This window comes from Oncorhynchus nerka, linkage group LG4 (genome assembly GCF_034236695.1).
Source record: "Oncorhynchus nerka isolate Pitt River linkage group LG4, Oner_Uvic_2.0, whole genome shotgun sequence".
Classification (NCBI taxonomy): Eukaryota; Metazoa; Chordata; class Actinopteri; order Salmoniformes; family Salmonidae; genus Oncorhynchus; species Oncorhynchus nerka.
This window is the reverse complement of record NC_088399.1, coordinates 20,669,692-20,692,992: the sequence shown is the minus strand read 5'-3', so window position 1 is coordinate 20,692,992 and position 23,301 is coordinate 20,669,692. Positions and strand designations below refer to the sequence as shown.

The following is a 23,301-nucleotide window of genomic DNA, read 5'->3' as shown; positions in this document are numbered from 1 at the left end:
GGAGTGAGAGAAACAGACAGAGGAATAGAGACAGAGAGTCTGAGACAAAATAAAACTCCAAACAGGAAGGGCTAATATGCTGTGCTTTTGGAATGCAGCAATATAAAATAAATACAATACAAAAGCTAAATAAAATAAAATAGGCAGGAAACAGGTCTGGGCGTTGTGGCTTTTTCCACCCCACCAGTACAATGCCCCATAGCAACTTGTGAAGAACAGATACACATTCTATACAAGGCAACAGCTTTCGTGGTTTTGAGTCTGAAAACCAACCATGCTGTGTTATATCACTACTCAGAGTTGAAAAGGGAACAGTATAAAGAAGTGAGTGGTACTAGAAGTGCCACATGGCTCTTGACTTGAAATGCACCCTTTGGAGATTCATTGACCAAGTGATTAATATTCTAACCACACATTGTGAAATTCAAGACCACTCAGTCATTACTCTTGGCCTGGCAGTGAGTGGCCTGTTTAAGAATGCAGTGCCCCCCACCCCAGTGAGAGATAACATGTGGAGGGGTTGGGCGCGCATATCAATCCATGCCTCTGTGGAGTGAGACGAGAGATGCTCACAATGTCCAATTCAAAGAGCTCAAAGATTCCCAAGAACTGAGAGCTGAGAGAGAGAAAACGAGAGCGGAAGTCGAGAGAGAGCCGGAGAGAGAGAGGGAGCCGGAGAGAGAGGGAGCCGGAGAGAGAGGGAGCCGGAGAGAGAGGGAGCCGGAGAGAGAGAGAGCGAGGGAGCCAGAGAGAGAGAGAGCGAGGGAGCCAGAGAGAGAGAGCGAGGGAGCCAGAGAGAGAGAGCGAGAGAGGGAGCCGGAGAGAGAGGGAGCCGGAGAGAGAGGGAGCCGGAGAGAGAGGGAGCCGGAGAGAGAGGGAGCCGGAGAGAGAGGGAGCCGGAGAGAGAGGGAGCCGAGAGAGAGAGGGAGCCAGAGAGAGAGAGGGAGCCAGAGAGAGAGGGAGCCGGAGAGAGAGGGAGCCGGAGAGAGAGGGAGCCGGAGAGAGAGATAGCCGGAGAGAGAGAGAGCCGGAGGAGAGAGGGAGCCGGAGAGAGAGATAGCGGTAACTTAAAGGTCATGAACAGTCAAAATGATGTTTTTGATGAGCGGTCTGAGTGTACCTTACCTAACATTGCGGGCATAAAAGTGTATCCGTCTCTGTCAGAGCCTTATGTTGTACCTTAGTGGTCGGAGCCGGAAAGAACACGTGCAATTGATGGTCATTACGGTTGATAACCACATTTCTGCGCTGAACTGTTGAATATTTGCTTAATGAAAACTACAAGTTCCTTCAACCCAGTGTCCCACATAGTTCTGGATGTAATATCTCTAGAGCAGTGGTCACCAACCTTTTCTGAGTCAAGACCACTTGGAGTCAAAAAAATGGGGGGGGTGTTAATCGCTCACTACTGACAATACAACATGCTATGTTTACACCACAACATGCTATGTTTACACCACAATACAACATCATGCTATTTTTATACCACAATACAACATCATGCTATGTTTATACCACAATACAACATCATGCTATTTTTATACCACAATACAACATCATGCTATTTTTATACCACAATACAACATCATTAATTTTTTATACCACAATACAACCTCATGCTACTTCTATGTGGCGTAAAAGACTGGATAGCTAGAGCGCTGCTATGCTTCTCTGTTAGTCAGCAAAAAATGTGGAACAGTACACTTTGCTTCTTGAAAGTGCTGTATCTTGAAAACTTGATTGTTGTCATGCAAACCAATTTTGGGACTGTATCAACAGTAGACTAATGAAAAAAAATACCTAAAGACAGTTTGAGTGGATTATTCCTTTAAAGTCAAGATGGTGTCTGTTGAACTCTTGATTGGAACAGGCAAATGGAACCTGCTTAGAAGACACCCAAGATACAGTTTTCAACCGTTTAATACCTCTCATTTGTAGAGTATACCTTTTGATTTACCTTTGTCAAATGTTCTTTTTTGCCATCAATTGCTTTGGTATTGGTTTATCCTTACTGGAAATCAATCTTGCTTTGTCAATCATCATCATCATGGAACTATGTGACAAATCTGGGCCTTTTGTGAGTATAATACATTTACATTTTTGTTGATACCAAGAAACTACATCAAGTCTTTTCTTGGAAACATTAAGAAATATGTTGGAACCTTCTCTGTAGAGCGTCTAAGGAAGTGGTTAGTTATTAAATCATGTTTGGACATTGCTTAAAAGGTCAAATGCAGCAGTTTTTTTTATCTCAATATCAAATCATTTCAGTAACAATTAAGTACCTTACTGTGATTGTTTTTGTTTTCAATTAAAATGGTCAAACAAAAATAGCTTCTTAGCAAAGAATTTAGCTAGGACTGTCTGGGAGTGGTCTTAGTGGGGAGGAGAAAACTGTTATTGACAGAGAGGTGTGGAACTCTCTTATTGGACTATTAACCAATATATGTTGATGTCACCATGCAGGCCAAAACTCCATCCCAACAAAATAAACGGAAATTTCAGGTGGTCTTTTAAAACAACTCTTACACTAAAAAGGGCATTATCATATATTTCACAATATTATTCCAACCGCAATGTGGAAATACACAGTACCAGCCAAGAGTTTGCACACACCTACTCATTCAAGGGTTTTTCTTTATTTTTAATATTTTATACATTGTAGAATAATAGTGAAAACATAACTGAAATTACACATATGGTAGTGTTAAATAAAGCTAAATATATTTTAGATTCTTCAAAGTAGAAACCCTTTGCCTTGATGACAGCTTTGCACACTCTTGGCATTCTCAACTAACTTCATGAGGTAGTCACCTGGAATGCATTTCAATTAACAGGTGTGCCTTGTTAAACATTAATTTGTGGAATTTCTTTCCTTAATGCGTTTGAGCCAATCAGTTGTGTTGTGACAAGGTAGGGATGGTATACAGATGATAGGACTATTTGGTAAAAAAAACAAGTCCATATTGACGATCATTACTTTAAGACATGAAGGTCAGTCAATTGGAAAATTTCAAGAACTTTGAAAGTTTCTTCAAGTGCAGTCGCAAAAACCATCAAGTGCTATGATGAAACTGGCTCTCATGAGGACCGCTACAGGAAAGGATGACCCAGAGTTACCTCTGCTGCAGAGGATAAGTTCATTAAAGTTACCAGCCTCAGAAATTGCAGTCCAAATAAATGATTCAGACGCAGAGAAGGTGAACGGATGATCTCCACATGTGTGGTTCCCACCGTGAAGCATGGAGGAGGAGTTGCGATGGTCTTGGGGTGCTTTGCTGGTGACATGGTTTGTGATTTATTTCGAATTCAAGGCACACTTAACCAGCATGGTTACCACAGCATTCTGCAGCGATATGCCATCCACTCTGGTTTGCGATTAGTGGGTGGGACTATCATTTGTTTTTCAACAGGACAATAACCCTACACACCGATTCCATGCCAGACATTGCCAATAATCTGAAGATCTGGTACAATGCTGTGTACTACTCCCTTCCCAGAACAGCACAAACTGGCTCTAACCAGAATAGAAAGAGGAGTGGGAGGCCCCGGCCTCTATTTGCTTATTCGCTCTATTTGGGCAAAGAAAGAAAAGATTAAGATGACCAAAAGAACAAAGACACTGGACAGAGGAAGATTGGAAAAAAGTGTTATGGACAGACAAATCTAAGTTGGAGGTGTTAGGATCACAAAGAAGATCATTCGTGAGACGCAGAAAAAATTAAAAGATGCTGGAGGAGCGCCTGACTCCATCTGTCAAGCATGGTGGAGGCAATGTGATGGCCTGGGGAGGCTTTGGTGGTGGTAAAGTGGGAGGTTTCTACAAGGTAAAAGGGATCTTGAAGAAGGAAGACTATCACTCCATTTTGCAACGCCATACCCTGTGGACGGCGCTTAATTGGAGCCAATTTCTTCCTACAACAGGACAATGACCCAAAGCACAGCTCCAAACTATGCAAGAGCTATTTAGGGAAGAAGCAGTCAGCTGGTATTCTGTCTATAATGGAGTGGCCAGCACAGTCACTGGATCTCAACCCTTTTGTGGGAGCAGCTTGACCGTATGGTACGTCATCAAGCCAGTCCAACTTGTGGGAGGTGCTTCAGGAAGCATGGGGTGAAATCTCTTCAGATTACCTCAACAAATTGACAACTAGAATGTCAAAGATCTACAAGGCTGTAATTGCTGCAAATGGAGGATTCTTTGACAAAAGGAAAGTTTGAAGGACACAATTATTATTTCAATTAAAAATCATTATTTATAACCTTGTCAACATCTTGACTATATTTACTATTCATTTTGTAACTCATTTCATGTATGTTTTCATGGAAAACAAGGACATTTCTAAGTGACCCCAAACTTTTGAACGGTAGTGTATCAAAATGTCCTACCCCTCCTATGTCCACAACACTAAGGTCTATGACAGAATCCTAAATCTAACTGAAGGCTGGGAGGAACAACCACCACGCTGCTCCATGTCCTGTGAAGAGGCCATTCTATGCCAGGGTTCTATGCCAATAAGAGGCATCCATTCTATGCCAATATAACCACATGTAGTCAGCAATAAGACTACAACTTTCCATATCCTGTGGATGTTATTACTTTATGGATGAATTGCTGCTTATGTAAATGGATGGGATTAGAACTTGTCTATTCCACTTTGCCCTCCTACTGCTATAACGCTACAGTATACCTTTTCTCTACCTACTGTGTGTGTGCACGTGTGTGCACGCGTATGTATGTACCAAACCTCGTGGTACTGTGGTTTGGCAATGCCTTGTGAGAGAGACAGTACAGAACTGAACTCTGATGATTACACTAATTCCAGTCACAAAACGTGCTTTAGTTAACAAGAGGTGGCCTGTGGCTTTTCTCTCTGGTCTTAGCAATTATCTGTCTGAGCAACACTAACATTGTGTTAATTGTTCTGTTTGCTTTAGGTCAAACAAATGATGCTAAATTTGATTTATGGGAAATAGCATCAATAGCAGCAACCATTTGAGCCAAGCATGAAATGTACACAATGGCGAATAAAATGGATTTTGCAAGTGAAAACAAAGGAAAACAGGAAATTGCTGTGCATAGAGCAGAACTATAGCCCCGGACCAGAAAAGGGTAGCTTTGAAACTCAGACAAATTAAAATAAGAGAAAATTAGCAATAGCAACCAGACTAATGAGCACATTAGCCAGCAGAAAAGAAGATGAATCTTCGTCCAAATTTCATGATTTGATTCGTAAGATGTGGAAAAACAAAACATGGTTTATTTTTCACATGAAAATAAATAGAGCTACAGTCCTTGGCAACTCCCTGAATCATCAATGCCCATCACTGTGTAAATAAATATTGCCCCATAAAGAGGCCAAGAATGCAATCTCCGGTTCTCTTCGCTCTCGCTAGGCTAGAGCTTGGCCAGGAGCATTCTCTTGTTTTTGTGTACATTTAGATCAGATAACATCAGATCAGAGATTCTTCAGTAGTGGAAAGTGATTCAGTGACGAACCCAAAAGAAGCCTTAGAGCAGTTGACAAACGGTACTTGAAACCCAGGTGGACAGTCCCACACTGACCAAGTGAAGGATATGGAAAAACATCCTTGTCTGTACAAAATGTACGAAGCCCTTGTTCAAACACCGCTCTATTGCTGCAGTGAACAAAAAAATGCATAACTTTCTCTTTGGAAGAGCAGGGACAGAATGCCACCTGAATCGCAATTGACCCAACATCGTCCGGGTTAGGGGAGGGTTTGGCCGGCCGGGATTTCCTTGTCTCATCGTAGTGACTCCTTGTGGCGTGCCAGGCGCCTGCAAGCTGACTTGGTTGTCAGTTGGACTGTGTTTCCTCCGACACATTGGTGCGGCTGGCTAAGCAAGCAGTGTGTCAAGAAGCAGTGAAGCTTGGCAGGTCATGTTTTGGAGGATGCATGGCTCTCAACCTTCGCCTCTCCCGAGTCCGCCAAGATAATTGGATATAATGAAATTGGGGAGAAACGGAAAAAAAAAACTTTTTAAAAAGGACCCATGAGCACCAACATGTGAGGTTCATAGGAGCACATCAAATTGAGTTTAAAATGAAAGTCATTAGTCTTTATTTTTAGGAAATTAGAAAACATCTACATTAAAGTCTTACGGTATCAAAATAATGTTGACGTAAAGACCCATGTCAACTAATATCAACACATATTAGTTTGAGAAATTGTTTACCTTTACCTAAACCCCACATATCTTGAAGATATTTTCTCATTTCTCTCCCTCGTGAGAAGTGAGGGTATTGAAAGTTCACAGAAGTAACAAGTAATGGTAGACCTACCAATTAGTTATAGTGATATTACTTTTTATGAATTACGTAATTAAAACTCGTAATTATGTTACCAAATCAGTTACGGAATTACTGCAACTGAATTGGCTACTATGGGAAGTCACAAACCAGTTGGGTGACTTGCTACCGTCTTCCCTTCCACTGGCATAGTGTTCAGCTCATAACATGTTCTTCCCCTCTTCCAGTCTTAAAACAGTCTGGACAGCCTCTCCCAGTTCTTACTGACACCTACCCATGAGCCTCCTCTTTCCATTTCCTAACATCCATGGACGTTGAAAAGTCATTGAAATTTGGTCAGTCCACCCTTGATGTTAATGTCTACAGATGGACCGGACCAAATATGAACCCATCATAAACACATGTTTCACAAGTTTGGATAGCACAGTACAGTATGCAGAGCACATTAGAGTACAGTCCAGTATAGACAAATATAGTATAGTACAGTATATTGTGCTGTATTGTACTGCACTCTACTGCGATGCCCAAACGTATTAAAACATGAAGAGAAATGACATTCATATCCATAATTATGCATTTCTGTGTTGTACAGACCACAGACCCATGATGTAATTCTGTTACCGGGTTTAAATCCACTTCACCTCCTGCAGGCCTAGTTTAATAACCAAAACAGATTTTTTTCAAAACACAAGGTGCCATGTCATAGCAGACACCCCCTTCTTTGAAAGACATCTTTGAATCTTAATTCAGAGCTGATAAGAGTTATTGGAAAATGGGATCACATAAAAACCGCGAGAGATTTTGCCGTAATTCTGTTTCCAAAGTTTGCATCTGCACAGTTCTTCCACTAAATGAGTTATAGTACATGTTTCTGTGGAAATTGTTTTAAGGTAGTCCTTGAGCATAGAATTCAACTTTGAAATTAGGGCTGACTGCAATTAGTCAACTGATCGATTGTTTGGTTGTTAGGCAGTTAGTCGAAGAAAGAACAGACGACTTTCGGTTGACCAATTATTTTTTACGTAGGGGACAGCCCTATATGAAATCAATGGCTTTTGTTTGGCATACATTTTAAAGTGAAAAAGCTGAGTCAAAGCGTAATTCTGATAACATATATTAATATGAGCAATTCCATGTTAATTTCATGCAAATTAAAGGCTGCTTCGCTACCACTCCCACAACAGCAGCACAAACATGGCCTTAGATTCGCAGGTGCTCATGTTAGAACAAGCCCAGGGTCCGTTTCTGTGGTGGCAGAAAAGCCCAGTGTACACTACAGGACTTTCAAAATCACTGAGCCTCTCACATTGAACAACTGTCTTTCCTGTAGTTGTTTTGTGTTGCCAACATAGTGTTGCGCAAGCTAACCATCTGGCACAGACGTGTCACACATAATACGATTCTTCACTTGGTCGTGAGGATTCTCTATACCAAACAATGATGTGATACGATTTAACGTAGCTACGAGCTGTGGCTCAAAGCAGCCTCATAAAGGTTCAGTTAGACATTCACGCTTGCCATACAGAGTTGAAAGATCTAGCCAACGTTTTGAATTGAATAACATTGCTTGTGAACTTCAGAGCTGTAACGATTTGACACTTTGGTTAAAGGCAAGTACAATACACATACTAGTAGTAGTCATAGCTCCTGCTCCAGAGTCTACACATTCTGGGTGATGTGATACAACGTCAGCATCTCACTGGCTTCTTCTCTGGCCAGCTCTCACTGGCTATTGATGATCACGTTCTGAAAACTTTTCATTGCACATCTCACACAAGAGCATTGCCGATTGTGTCAATAAAATCAAACCTGTTTGAAAACATCTGGGACTGCTCAAAAATGAGATTAGAAGCCCTCAGATTGAGTCTTTAACCCGGTCAGAAACAAGCGTTGAGTAGATAAAAACAAAAACTTGTCTGGGACAGCAGTAAAAACACAACTTTTCAACACAGAGGTTTAAACATTAGTAAGTGATGGGCACTACATCAACATACAAATTGTTTAACAACTTCAGCTCTTTTCACAACATGTGTAAACCAAGATGCCTTTATAAGACCGTCAGAATGTCTGCCTGCCGATGGTCCTGTGATTACAGAATGTCTGCCTGCCGATGGTCCTGTGATTACAGAATGTCTGCCTGCCGATGGTCGTGTGATTACAGAATGTCTGCCTGCCGATGGTCGTGTGATTACAGAATGTCTGCCTGCCGATGGTCCTGTGATTACAGAATGTCTGCCTGCCGATGGTCCTGTGATTACAGAATGTCTGCCTGCCGATGGTCGTGTGATTACAGAATGTCTGCCTGCCGATGGTCGTGTGATTACAGAATGTCTGCCTGCCGATGGTCGTGTGATTACAGAATGTCTGCCTGCCGATGGTCGTGTGATTACAGAATGTCTGCCTGCCGATGGTCGTGTGATTACAGAATGTCTGCCTGCCGATGGTCCTGTGATTACAGAATGTCTGCGAGGCATATTAACATTATTACGCATATACAATAATCATGGCAAGTACAACTACCATCTAGCCACACTACAAAAACAGGACATCTCCCCTTCTCCAGGCATTGTGAACAAACTGAGCTAACCCCCCTGTCTGAAACAGAAGGCTGGTCTATGGGCGAGGTCTACTCCTCGTTGTACTCTATTCACAACAACATGATCATGTAGCTACTTCCATTCTAGGCTTATATATTTTACCACAGTCTCCACAACACCCCCATAATCAACCATTCTGTCAGAGGAATAGCTGATTTTCCAAGGTGCTCCCAGATACAATTGTCTTGGGCCAGGAGCTTCCCTAACAACGTGACCTGACCAGTAGAAACTCTGGCTAGTTATTGACCTTATGAGGTAAAATATCAATTGACTCAACTCCGAAAGTAGCCTTTCCCATGTAACCCAAGTTACCCAACTCAATGTTGACCTAAACCTCCCAACCACAGATGCCAGGGGAGAGTGAAGAGACTCCTTCAGCTCTTCTCTCACATGGCTAGGCCCCATGTCGGTTGACCTCACAACTCAACCTCATGGCTACAACCCAAAACAAAAACATGCTATTCCTTTCTACAGAGTTAGAGATTAAATCACATTTTATTTGTCATGTGTCGAATACAGTAGCATGGAGAGAGAGGAGCTACCCTATCCGATGTCTGCCATGATATTTTGTGATGACCACATAGTCCATGCGCAGTGGAGGAGAACAAATAAAAGGCAAGACAAACAAAGGCAGCCCTTATTATGTGGACAGTGGCTCTTTACAGGGAGGAAGAGGGCAGAGGCTATGGTACTGTAGCTAGGCCTGTGTGTGTGTGTGTGTGTGTGTGGTCTAATACACTGAACAAAAATATAAAAACATAACATTTAAAGTATTTGTCCCATGTTTCATGAGCTGAAATAAAAGATCCCAGAAATTTCCCCAACACACAAAGAGCTTATTTCTCTCAAGTTTTAGCCACAAATGTGTATACATCCCTGTTTGTGAGCATTTCATCTTTGCCAAGAAATGCCACACCTGTCAGGTGGATGGATTATCAAAAAGCTGATTAAACAGCATGATCCTTACACAGGTGCAGCTTATGCTGGGACTATAAAAGGCTACTCTAAAATGTGCAGTTTTGTCTCAACACAATGCCACAGATGTCTCAAGTTGAGGGAGCATGCAATTGGCATGCTGACTGCAGGAATGTACACCGGTTGCGAGAGAATTTAATGTTAATTTCTCTACCATAAGCCACCTCCAGCATCATTTTAGGAAACTTCAATGTCGTGAACAGAGTGCCCCATGGTGGTAGTGGGGTTTAGGTATGCACAGGCATAAGCTACTGACAACGAACACAATTGCATTTTATCAATGGAAATTTGAATGCACAGACATACCGTGAAGAGGTCCTGAGACCCATTAATCCGCCGCCATCACCTCATGTTTCTGCATGATAATGGACGGCCCCATGTCGCAAGGATCTGTACACAATTCCTGGAAGCTGAAAATGTCCCAGTTCTTCCATGGCCTACATACTTACCAGACATGTCACACATTGAGCATGTTTGGGATGCTCTGGGTTGACATGTTCGACATGTGTTCCAGTTCACACCAATATCCAACAACTTCGCACAGCCATTGAAGGAATGGGACAACATTCCACAGGCCACAATCAACAGTCTGATCAACTCTATGCGAAGGGGATGTGTTGAGCTGCATGAGGAAAATGGTGGTCACACCAGATACTGAATAGTTCTGAGCCACGTTCCTACTTTTTTTTTAAAGGTATTTGTGACCAACAGATGCATATCTGTATTCCCAGTCACGTGAAATCCATAGATTAAGGCCTAATGAATTCATTTCAATTGACAGATTTCCTCATATGAACTGTAACTCTGTTAACACATGTTGCATTTACATTACCATTCAAAACTTTGGGGTCACTTAGAAATATCATTGTTTTTGAAAGAAAAGCATATTTTTTTGTCCATTAAAATAACATTACATTGATCAGAAGAACATTGTAGACATTGTTAATGTTGTAAATTACTATTTTAGCTGGAAACAGCTGATTTGTTCAAATGGAATATCTACATAGGCGTACAAAGGCCCATTATCAGCAAACATCACTCTGGTGTTCCAATGGCACATCGTGTTAGCTAATCCAATTTTATCATTTTAAAAGGATAATTGATCATTAGAAAGCCCTTTTGCAATTATGTTGAAAACTGTTGGCGTCGACAGAGATGGTCGCCTCGCTTCAGGAATCTATGCAGTATTTAGTTGTTTTTTAATGTATTATTTCTTACATTGTTACCCCAGGAAATCTGAAGTATTATTACATACAGCCAGGAAGAACTATTGGATATAAGAGCAACGTCAACTTACCAAATTTACGAGCAGGAATTCGACTTTCCCTAAGCGGATCCTCTGTTCGGACCACCACCCAGGACAATAGATCTGATCCCAGTAGGCAACCCAAAACAACGGCGCCACAGAAGAGGCAGACGGAGTGGTCTTCTCGTCAGGCTCCGTAGATGGGCACATCGCTCACGAGTATACTACTCGCCAATGTCCAGTCTCTTGACAACAAGGTAGACGAAATTCGAGCAAGGGTTATCTTCCAGAGAGATTGTTACATTCTTTGTTTCACGGAAACATGGCTCACTCGGGATATGTTATCAGAATCCGTAAAGCCACCCAGTTTCATCCCGCATCGCGCTGCCAGAAACAAACATCTCTCTGGTAAGAAGGAGGGCGGGGGTGTATGCCTTATTATTGCACCACGAGTCGTTAATCATAACAACATACAGGAACTCAAGTCCTTTTGTTCACCTGACCTAGAATTCCTTACAATCAAATGCCGACCGCATTATCTACCGAGAGAATTCTCTTCGCTTATAATCACAGCCGTGATAGCAGCATGTCAATCTACAGTCAATCACGGATTACAAGAAAACCAGCCCCGTCGCAGACACCGACGTCTTGCTCCCAGACAAATTAAAACAACTTCTTTGCTCACTTTCAGGACAATACAGTGCCACTGACACGGCCTACTACGAAAACCGGTGGGCTCTCCATCACCGTGGACAATGTGAGTAAAACATTTAAAACGTGTTAACCCTCGCAAGGCTGCTGGCCCAGGCGGCATCCCAAGCTGCGTCCTCAGAGCATGCGCAGACCAGCTGGCTGGTGTGTTTACAGACATTCAATCAATCCCTGTCCCAGTCTGGTGTGCCCACATGCTTCAAGAGGGCCACCATTGTTCCGGTCCTCAAGAAAGCTAAGGTAACTGAGCTAAACGACTATCACCCCGTAGCACTCACTTCTGTCATCATGAAGTGCTTTGAGAGACTAGTCAGGAATCATATCACCTCCACCCTACCTGACACCCTAGACCCACTCCAATTTGCTTACTGCCCCAATAGGTCCACAGACGATGCAATCACACTGCCCTAACCCATCTGGACAAGAGGAATACCTATGTAAGAATGCTGTTCATTGACTACAGCTCAGCATTTAACACCATAGTACCCTCCAAACTCGTCATGAAGCTCGAGACCCTGAGTCTCGACCCCGCCCTGTGCAACTGGGTGCTGGACTTCGACAGGCCGCCCCCAGGTGTTGAGGGTAGGAAACAACATCTCCACCCCGCTGATCATCAGCTCTGGGGCCCCACAAGGGTGCGTTCTCAGCCATCTCCTGTACTCCCTGAACACCCATGACTGCGTGGCCATGCACGCCTCCAACTCAATCATCAAGTTTGCAGACGACACTACAGTGGTAGGCTTGATCACCAACAACGACAAGACAGCCTACAGGGAGGAGGTGAGGGCCCTCGGAGTGTGGTGTCAGGAAAATAACCTCACACTCAATGTCAACAAAACAAAGGAGATCATCGTGGACTTCAGAAAACAGCAGAGGGAGCACCCCCCTATCCACATCGACGGGACAGTAGTGGAGACGGTGTAAAGTTCCTCGGCATACACATCACTGATAAACTGAAATGGTCCACCCACACAGACAGCGTGGTGAAGATGGTGCAATAGCGCCTCTTGAACCTCAAGATACTGAAGAAATTTGGCTGGTCACAGAAAACACTCAAACTTGTACAGATGCACAATTGAGAGCATCCTGTCAGGCTGTATCACCACCTGGTACGGCAACTGCTCCACCCACAACCGCAGGAATCTCCAGAGGGTAGCGAGTAGAGGTCGACCAATTAATCGGAATGGCCGATAACTTGAAATCGGCCCCAATTATTCATAACAATCGGAAATCTGTATTTTTGGGCAGCAATTGTATACCTTTATTTAACTAGTGTCAGTTTGGAGCACATTCTTAATTTCAATGACGGCCTAGGAACGGTGGGTTAACTGCCTTGATCAGAGGCAGAATGACAGATTTTCACCTTGTCAGCTTGGGGGATACAATCTTGCAACCTTACAGTTAACTAGTCCAACGCTCTAACCACCTGCCTCTCATTGTACTCCACGAGGAGCCTGCCTGTTACGCGAAAGCAGTAGAAGCCAAGGTAAGTTGCTAGCTAGCATTAAACTTCTTATTAAAAAAATCTAGCATTCATAAATCACTAGTTATAACTACACATGGTTGATGATATTACTAGTTTATCTAGCATGTCCTGCATTGCATATAAAATCAATGCAATGCTGGGGGATGATTTAACAAAATTGCATTTGCGAAAAAATCACAATCATTGGACGACTGTACCTAACCATAAACACCAATGCCTTTCTTAAAATCAATACAGAGAAGTATATATTTTTAAACCTGCATATTTAGCTAAAAGAAATCCAGGTTAGCAGGAAATATTAACCAGGTGAAATTGTGTCATTTCTCTTGCGTTCATTGCACGCAGAGTCAGGGTATATGCAATAGTTTGGGCTGCCTGGCTCATTGCGAACTAAATTTGCCAGAATTTTGCATAATTATGACATATGTTAAGTTGTTGTTAAGAATGTTGTGCAATGTAACAAGAATATTTAGACTTAGGGATGCCACCCGTTAGATAAAATACAGAACGGTTCCGTATTTCACTGAAATAATCAAATGTTTTTTTTTCGAAATGATAGTTTCCGGATTCGACCATATTAATGACCAAAGGCTCATATTTCTGGGTGTTATAATTAAGTCTGATTTGATAGAGCAGTCTGACTGAGCGATGGTAGGCAGCAGCAGGCTCGTAAGCATTCATTCAAACAGAACTTTCGTGCGTTTTGCCAGCAGCTCTTCGCAAGCACAGCGCTGTTTATGACTTCAAGCCTATCAGCCTAATGGCTGGTGTAACCGACGTGAAATGGCTAGCTAGTTAGCTGGGTGTGCGCTAATAGCGTTTCAAACGTCACTCGCTCTGAGACTTGGAGTAGTTATTCCCCTTGCTCTGCAAGGGCCGCGGCTTTTGTGGAGCGATGGGTAACGCTGCTTCAAGTGTGGCTGTTGTTTATAGGTTAGGGGATGCTTGCGTCCCACTTGGCCAAAAGCCAGGGAAAATGCAGCGCTAGGATACTAGGGGATGCTTGCGTCCCACTTGGCCAAAAAGCCAGGGAAAATGCAGTGCTTTCATTAAATCACACATGTAAGACACTAAATTAAAGCTACACTCGTTGTGAATCCAGCCAACTTGTCAGATTTTAAAAAGGCTTTTGGCGAAAGCATAAGAAGCTATTATCTGATGATAGCACAACAGTAAACAAAGAGGGTAGCATTTTTCAACCTTGCAGGCGCTACACAAAACGCAGAAATAAAATATAAAACACGGCTTACCTTTGACGAGCTTCTTTTGTTGGCACTCCAATATGTCCCATAAACATCACAATGGTCCTTTTGTTCGATTAATTCCATCCATATATATCCAAAATTTCCATTTATTTGGCGCGTTTGATACAGAAAAAAACAGCGCAACGTCACTACAAAATATTCCAAACATTGCCAAAACATTTCAAACTACTTTAGGTATTTTTAAACGTTAATAATCGATCAAATTGAAGACTGGTCTATCTGTGTTCAATACAGGAAGACAAGAAACCAAGCTACTTTTCAAGTCTTGTGCAACTCTCAACAGTGTTACGCAGTTCCTAGTTGGCCCTAGTTCTTCACTGCACAAAGGAATAACCTCAACCAAATTCCAAAGACTGGTGACAACCAGTGGAAGCGGTAGGAACTGAAAACAAGTTTCCCAATGAGAACTCACTGAACAGACAGAGACCTCAACAACAACAAAAATTCTGAACGGTTAGTCCTCTGGGTTTTGCCTGTTACATGAGTTCTGTTATACTCACAGACATGATTCAAACCGTTTTAGAAATTTCAGTGTTTTCTATCGAAATCTGAGTAATATGCATATCTTATATTCTTGGCATGAGTAGCAGGAAGTTGAAATTGGGCACGCTATTTATCCAAGTGAAAATGCTGCCCTCTATACCTTAAGTTAACTACAACCTAAAACCTCTTACCTTGGAATATTGAAGTCTCATGTTAAAAGGAACCACCAACTTTCATATGTTCTCATGTTCTGAGCAAGGAACTCAAACGTTAGCTTTTTTACATGGCACATATTGCATTCTTACTTTCTTCTCCAACAGTTTGTTTTTGCATTATTTAAAGCTAATTGAACAGGTTTCATTATTTATTTGAGGCCAAATTGATTTTATTTATGTATTATATTAAGTTAAAATAAGTGTTCATTCAGTATTGTCGTAATTGTCATTACAGATAAATAATTTAAAAAATAATAATAATAATAATAATAATTGTCCGATTAAAATCGGTATCAGCTTTTTTTGGTCCTCCAATAAATCAGTATCGGTGTTGAAAAATCATAATCGGTCGACCTCTTGTAGTGAGGTCTGCACAACGCATCACCGGGGGCAAACTACCTGCCCTCCAGGACTGTTAAACAGCCATCACTAACATTGAGTGGCTGCTGCCAACATACTGACTCAAATCTCAAGCCAGTTTAATAATTGGATGTAATAAATGTATCACCAGTCACTTTAAACAATGCCACTTTATTTAATGATTACATAACCTACATTACTCATCTCATACGTATATACTGTATTCTATACCATCTACTGCATCTTGCCTATGCTGCTCATCCATATATTTATATGTACATATTCTTATTCATCCCTTTACATTTGTGTGTGTAAGGTAGTTGTTGTGAAATTGTTAGATTACTTGTTAGTGCAGTAATATCTATCGGAACTAGAAGCACAAGCATTTCGCTACACGCGCATTAACATCTGCTAACCATGTGTATGTGACCAATATTTGTGTTTATTTTTTTATTTCACCAGGTAGGCCAGTTGAGAACAAGTTCTTATTTACAACTGCGACCTGGCCAAGAAAGCAAACCAGTACGGAAAAAAACAACAGAGTTACACATGGAATAAACAAACGTACAGTCAATAACACAATAGAACAATATACATACAGTGTGTGCAAGTGAAGGAGGTAAGGAAATAAATAGGCCAATAGTGGCGAAGTCATTACAATTTAGCAATTTACACTGGAGTGATATACAGTTGATGTAGGAAATGTACATACACCTTAGCCAAATACATTTAAACGCAGCCTTTCCTGACATTTAATCCTAGTAAAATTTCTCTGTTTTAGGTCAGTTAGGATCACCACTTTATTTAAAAAATGTGAAATGTCAGAATAGAGAGAATGATTTATTTCAGCTTTTATTTCTTTCATCACTTTCCCAGCGGGTCAGAAGTTTACATACACTCAATTATTATTTGGTAGCGTTGCCTTTACATTGTTTAACTTGGCTCAAACTTCTAGGGTATCCTTCCACAAGCTTCCCACAATAAGTTGGGTGAATTTTGGCCCATTCTCCTGACAGACCGGGTGTAACTGAGTCAGGTTTGTAGGCCTCCTTGCTCACACATTCTTTTTCAGTTCTGCCCACAAATTTTCTTTTGGATTGAGGTCAGGGCTTTGTGATGGCCACTCCAAAACCTTGATTTTGTTGTCCTTGAGACATTTTGCCATACAAATGGACAATTTTGCCAAAGTTAAGACCCATTTGCGACCAAGCTTTAACTTTCTGACTGATGTCTTGAGATGTTGCTTCAATATATCCACAACATTTTCTTTTCTCATGATGCCATCTATTTTGTGAAGTGCACCAGTCCCTCCTGCAGCATTGCACCCCCACAACATGACGCTGCTGCCCCCCCCCCCCCCAGCTTGCAAGCCTCCCCCTTTTTCCTCCAAACATAACGATGGCCATGGTGGCCAAACAGTTCTACTTTTGTTTCATCAGACCAGAGGACATTTCTCCAAAAAGTACAATATTTGTCCCCATTTGCAGTTCAGACCGTAGTCTGGCTTTTTAATGGCAGTTTTGGAGCAGTGACCTCTTCCTTGCTGAGCGGCCTTTCAGGTTATGTAGAAATAGGACTCGTTTTACTGTGGATATGGATACTTTGTACCTGTTTCTTACAGCATTTTCACAAGGTCCTTTGCTGTTGTTCTGGGATTGATTTGCACTTTTCGCACCAAAGTACGTTCATCTCTAGGAGACAGAACGCGTCTCCTTCCTGAATGGTATGATGGCTGCATGGTCCCATGGTGTTTATACTTGCGTACCATTGTTTGTACAGATGAACATGGTACCTTCAGGCGTTTGGAAATTGCCCCCAAATGATCAGACTTGTGGAGGTCTACAATTTTTTTTCTGAGGTCTTGGCTGATTTCTTTTGATTTTCCCATGATATCAAGCAGAGGCACTGAGTTTGAAGGTAGGCCTTGAAATACATCCACAGGTACACCTCCAATTGAATCAAATTATGTCAATTAGCCTATCAGAAGCTTCTAAAGCCATGACATCATTTTCTGGAATTGTCCAAGCTGTTTAAAGGCAGAGTCAACTTAGTGTATATAAACTTCTGACCCACTGGAATTGTGATAGATTATGTCACTTCCAGTGAATTGTGTCTGTAAACAATTGTTGGAAAAATGACTTGTGTCATGCACAAAGTAGATGTCCTAACCGATTGCCAAAACTATAGATTGTGAACAAGAAATTTGTGGAGTGGTTGAAAAACAAGTTTTAATGACTAACCTAAGTGTATGTAAACTCTCGACTTCAACTGTACGTGCAGATGAGGATGTGCAAGTAGAAATACTGGTGTGCAAAAGAGCAGAAAAACAAACAAAACATGGGGATGAGGGCTGTAGTTGGTTGGATGGGCTATTTACAAATGGGCTGTGTACAGCTGCGGCGATCGGTAAGCTGCTCTGACAGCTGTTGTTTAAAGTTAGAGAGGGAGACATAAATCTCCAACTTCAGTGATTTTGCGATTCGTTCCAGTCATTGGCAGCAGAGAACTGGAAGGAAAGGAGTTGTTGGCTTTGGGGATGACCAGTGAAATATACCTGCTGGAGCGCGTGCTACGGGTGGGTGTTGCTATGGTGACCAGTGAGCTGAGATAAGGTGGCGCTTTACCTAGCAAAGACTTATGGATGACCTGGAGCCAGTTGGTATGGCGACGAATACGTAGCAAGGACCAGCCAACGAGAGCATATAGGTCGCAGTGGTGGGTATTATATGGGGCTTTGGTGACAAAACGGATGGCACTGTGATAGACTGCATCCAATTTTCTGAGTAGAGTGTTGGAGGATGTTGTAAATGACATCGCCGAAGTCAAGGATCAGTAGAATAGTCAGTTTTACGAGGGTGTTTGGCAGCATGAGTGGAGGTTTTTCTTATTTGATTAAAGAAGCAATAAAAATTGCCTTCTTTAGACTAGTTGAGTATCTGGAGCATCAGCATTTGTGGGTTCAATTACAGGCTCAAAATGGCAAGAAACAAATAACTTTCTTCTGAAAATCATCAGTCTATACTTGTTCTGAGAAATTAAGGCTATTCCATGTGAGAAATTGCCAAGAAACTGAAGATCTCGTTCAAAGCTGTGTACTACTCCCTTCACAGAACAGTGAATACTGGCTCTAACCAGAATAGAAAGAGGAGTGGGAGGCCCCGGTGCACAACTGAGCAAGAGGACAAGTACATTAGAGCGTCTAGTTTGAGAAACAGACACCTCACAAGTCATCAACTGGCAGCTAGCTTCATTAAATAATACCTGCAAAACACCAGTCTCAATGCCAACAGTGAAGAGGCGACTCCGGGATGCTGGACTTCTTCGCTCTATTTGCTTATCACACTGCCATCTTATTTTCCCATGAAACACTGAGGGGGACAGACAATTCACCACACACACAGCCCCTGCCTACACACAACACTGTAGTGCTCTCTCAACCCAACCTTCTGGGAATATAGAGAAAAGATGACAAATCAGAATAGAAAGAGGTAACAGATGTATTTAAAACACAGGTCCTTGCTGTGTGGGTAACACATCCATTGAAGAGGAAGCACAGCAGTGACACAGCAAGTGATGCAACACACAGAGACCGTGTTCCTTCATTCCTAAAACACTTGTTTGTTCAGCTGAGGGTAATATAGGTTAACCCAAAACTAAAGTATTGTGTAATTGGTCAGATGCTCAATTAAGTTCTGGGTCCATCCATGTTACTGGAACGAAGAGTATATGGGCTTCACAAAATTCTAGAACTAATTATCTCACGCATCCTGTTGTACCATGACAGCTCTACGTTACTATTTAGCTGAGGAAAGAGATGCTGCCGTGTCCACATTTGAAATTCAGTCAAATGTGTATATGAGAGGATGTGTGTGTCCTGCATCTTAACCACACAGCTGATCTCTGCTTCCACTGTGATCTTGGGGCTTGTATCTAAGCACAGAGGGTAGGTTGAGAGATGAGAGGATAGCAGGGCTCTTAGTCTCTCTCAGCCTTCAAGATACAGTACATGCACCACATCACCTCTCCTCTCCCCATTTCCTTAGATGGCTTAAGCTTTGCAACGATACCACTCTTACCCAATTAAATTAGATGAACTATACAAGAGGTAGGCACTATAGCCTAGTTATTAATGTGCATAGTCAGTCATTAAAAAAAACTATCTAACAGAGGTGTTTCTCTGGACACAGAGCTTATTTCAGTAAACTAGGTAAAAAGGCCCTATATTTTACTGGCTAGCTGTGGCTAAATTATATAGTAGACATCTGTGACCTTTAGCCTTTCAAGAGTAAACAAATAAAACTAACCAGAACACACAGACATTCAAGCTTAGGCATAATGTTTTCTGAAGAGATCAAGGCTGGACTTTTATTTTGATTGTGTGACCAGACATGATCAAATCCTTTCTCCCTGAGAACATAAACTTGAGAACATCAGAGTGCTTGATGTGTCAGAGTAAAAACACACCTTGTGACTTTCTGTCTTCACTTCATTTCCTCCTATCATATACCGGTTTCCCTAGTCCAGTACAAATAGATTTCAAAAAAGGTCTTCAACAAGTCAGTGGCATTTATTTAGCCTAAATACACATATATATTTTTTTAATCTACATCAAGATAAGGGCAACTGTCTTAAGAAACTTGATAGTGATCAATCAGTTGTGTAGCCTACAGTCAGTGTAGTAGGCTAATACACATTAGGCTAATAACAGTTAGAAACCTTCCTCCTTCCTTTCCATGTACTGTAACTTGGTAAGGAATAAAAATACACCTTGTGCTCTTCTCTTCTCTCTGAAAATAATTTCCTTGTATCATATACCGGTTCCTCTAATACATAAATAAATATATTTAAAAAGGTCTTCATGAAGTCAGTGGTTTGTGTCTACATTATCTTCATCAAGATTAGGCCTAGTTCTGTTGTCATGAATTAAGCCTTATTGACAGTGATCAACTACAGTCATAGCTTACTGTACCACAGACTAATCACAGTGCTGTATCCCATACTTTGGGCCTCCTTGCTCTCCACTGTACAGTTCCACCTCAGCTGGACCTCATTTGTGGGTCTGGTTAGTCCAGCTGACTGACTGTTATGATTGTTATGAAACAGAACAGAGGGCATCAAAACTGGCCTGACATGGCTGCCACTTCCGTATGATCTCAAGATAACATCTGTGGAATGCAAGAACAACCACCTGTGATTACACACCATGACATTTCTTTCCATTTTACCTTGATTTAACTAGGCAAGTCAGTTAAGAACAAATTCTTATTTTCAATGACGGTCTAGGAACAGTAGGTTAACTGCTTTGTTCAGGGGCAGAACGACAGATTTTTATCTTGTCAGCTCAGGGATTTGATCTTGCAACCTTTCGGTTACTAGTCTAACACTCAACCACTAGGCTACCTGCCGACATGCACTGTCTGTCCGTCCATCCATCCGTCTGCTTTTCTGTCTGTGTCCTTCAGTCAGGGAGATGTCATGTTATGGTAGGCCTACTGTATATGTATGTGATGTAAATTTGGCATGAAACAAAACCTGTCAGAAGTCCATTGTAAAAAAGACTAGGCTGTCAATAAAGCAGCAGGTGGCTGCAGCACACCTAGTGCACACCTAGGGCCTAAGCAGTCATTATAATACCAAATAGTAGTTAACTTAAAATCTTGAATCCATATGCTATCTGGCAAATGGTTGACCCATGGTGTAAAATAGAATACCCAGAGACTGAATTTACACACTTGTATATCATAATATCTTGAACACAGATAGCTTTGTAGTAAAGGAAAGTAGGCCTATCCTTTCAACTACTTATCTAGTAAGCCTCGAAGGTGGGAGTAAATGAGTAATTCAGTAACATTTAGAATGCAGTTACATTTTAACAAGTGACTAATTAAACCATGTCACTTGACATGCAAAATAACATTATGGGAAAGGCCTTCATATGACAATCAATTAAGTGGAACTAGGTTCATTCACAATTTAGCCACAAAGAACTGATCACTAAGAGAGAATGCATTCTGATTGTTCTGACATTCCACATTAACGCAAACTGCAACATTGTTACAGTAAAATGTCTACATAATAACAATACTACATTTAATTTGAAAAGCGCTTCTCAGACCCAAAGTACTGAAGAAAAAAACAAATATTATAATAATACTAAAAATAATCCCCCAAAAAACAAGAGCACACAACAAGATTTGGTGGACAGAGAACATAATTAGCATTATGGCCTTAAGTTTTCTGAACAGCTCAGTCTTTAGCTGTGCTACAGGCTGTGCTTTCAACGAGGCCAGAGACAGCAGCCCCGACAGTAACTGGAAGTGCGTTCCTTAGCGGAGGAGCCACACAACTGAAAACCCTGTCACCCATAGTTTTTAGTCTGCTGTTGGGTTGCTGAATACAAGTAGACATTCTTATTCTGGCAAATGTTGCAACACTGTTACAATCAACTAGCATAACCCCCCTCACACACTTGTTAAAACGTCTGGACTCTCACTAAAACTTCATTACGGAAGAAACTGACACGTAGAGATTATGAATGACAACTACAAACCCCCACTGGGTTCCACGGAAAAAAATACATAAACATTTCAAGACACTCCGTGACAGCCATTCAACCAATTGACCGGACGAGGGTGGATTCAATTCAGCACTCGTGTAAAATGGCATTCACAGAGGCCCAATCCAGGGGGGCAAAATAATATTCGCCGAGAAAAGTAGCTGGGCAATGGGTTAACACGTTGTGTTGACCCAGATACTTCTATTTCACCAGCAAGATCCCGCATGAATCGGGTTTAAGCGAATTGTGGAATAGGTCTCAATGTCCGGTTGTCACATCCACTTGCGGGACTGATAGGGGATTTGAGCTAACCAATTTAGCCTACTAACCCGGCTAAAGAAAATAAACAAAAGCAGAACCTACCCAGAAATTCTGTAGGAAGTAGGGCGTTATCATCTTGGTTTCTTCCTCTCTGCAACTATTTTCTTCAATGTAATTCAACCAATTTTCACGCAATTGCACCGATGTCCTCCCCTTTTCTGTTGTGTGCTTTTTCTCCTTTTTTTCTCCTTTTCCCTCACTCTTTCTTCTCCCTCCCCACCTCAGACTCCACCTCCTTCAGATAGATTCAATTCAGTTGCCTTTCGTCTTCTCCAAAATCCAGAGACAAGGAAACAGCGCCACCCATAGCGGGAACAAAAAAGGAACTGGGCAAATTACTGGTCTGCAGTGATATTCTAGACTGGTTCTATAATTATTTAAACGTTCTAAATCACTGTGATTAATGTCAGCCAAGGTAGGAAAGGTTTCCTGGCTAACATATAAAATAAAAATATTTTTATTATAAGTGTCTTCGCTTACATTTTCAACCTCTCTCTGTAATACCTACGTTTCAAGCAGACCACCATAGTCCCTGTGCGCAAAATAGCCACGTCTAAATGACTATCACTCCGTAGCACTCACATCTGTAGCCATGAAATGCTTTGAAAGGCTAGTCATGGCTCATATAAACATCATCATCACAGATATCCCTGGACCTACTCAAATTCGCACACCGCCCCAACAGATCCACAGATGACGCAATCTCTATAATCTCACTTACCCACTTGGACAAAAGGAACACCTACGTGAGAATGCTGTTCATTGACTACAGCTCAGCGTTCAACACTATAGTGCCCTCCAAGTTCATCACTAA

At 41.7% G+C, this 23,301-nt stretch overlaps 1 protein-coding gene across 9 annotated transcripts in view; it reads right to left on the bottom strand.

Moving 5' to 3' along the window:
* LOC115120378 (F-BAR domain only protein 2-like) overlaps positions 1-22,697 on the bottom strand; it is an 84,614-nt gene extending 61,917 nt beyond the window's left edge. For 5 of the 9 annotated variants that reach the window (XR_010463755.1, XM_065017341.1, XM_029649307.2 and 2 more), the window contains exon 1: positions 22,530-22,693. Coding sequence is in view for 8 of the 9 variants with exons in the window: in XM_065017341.1 (XP_064873413.1) it covers positions 22,530-22,562 (33 nt within the window). In the remaining variant the exon portion in view is untranslated. Of the gene's footprint in view, positions 1-22,529 lie in introns of all 9 variants that reach the window. The other 4 variants (XM_029649321.2, XM_029649328.2, XM_029649336.2 and 1 more) reach the window with 2 other exon arrangements.
* Positions 22,698-23,301: the final 604 nt, after the last annotated feature.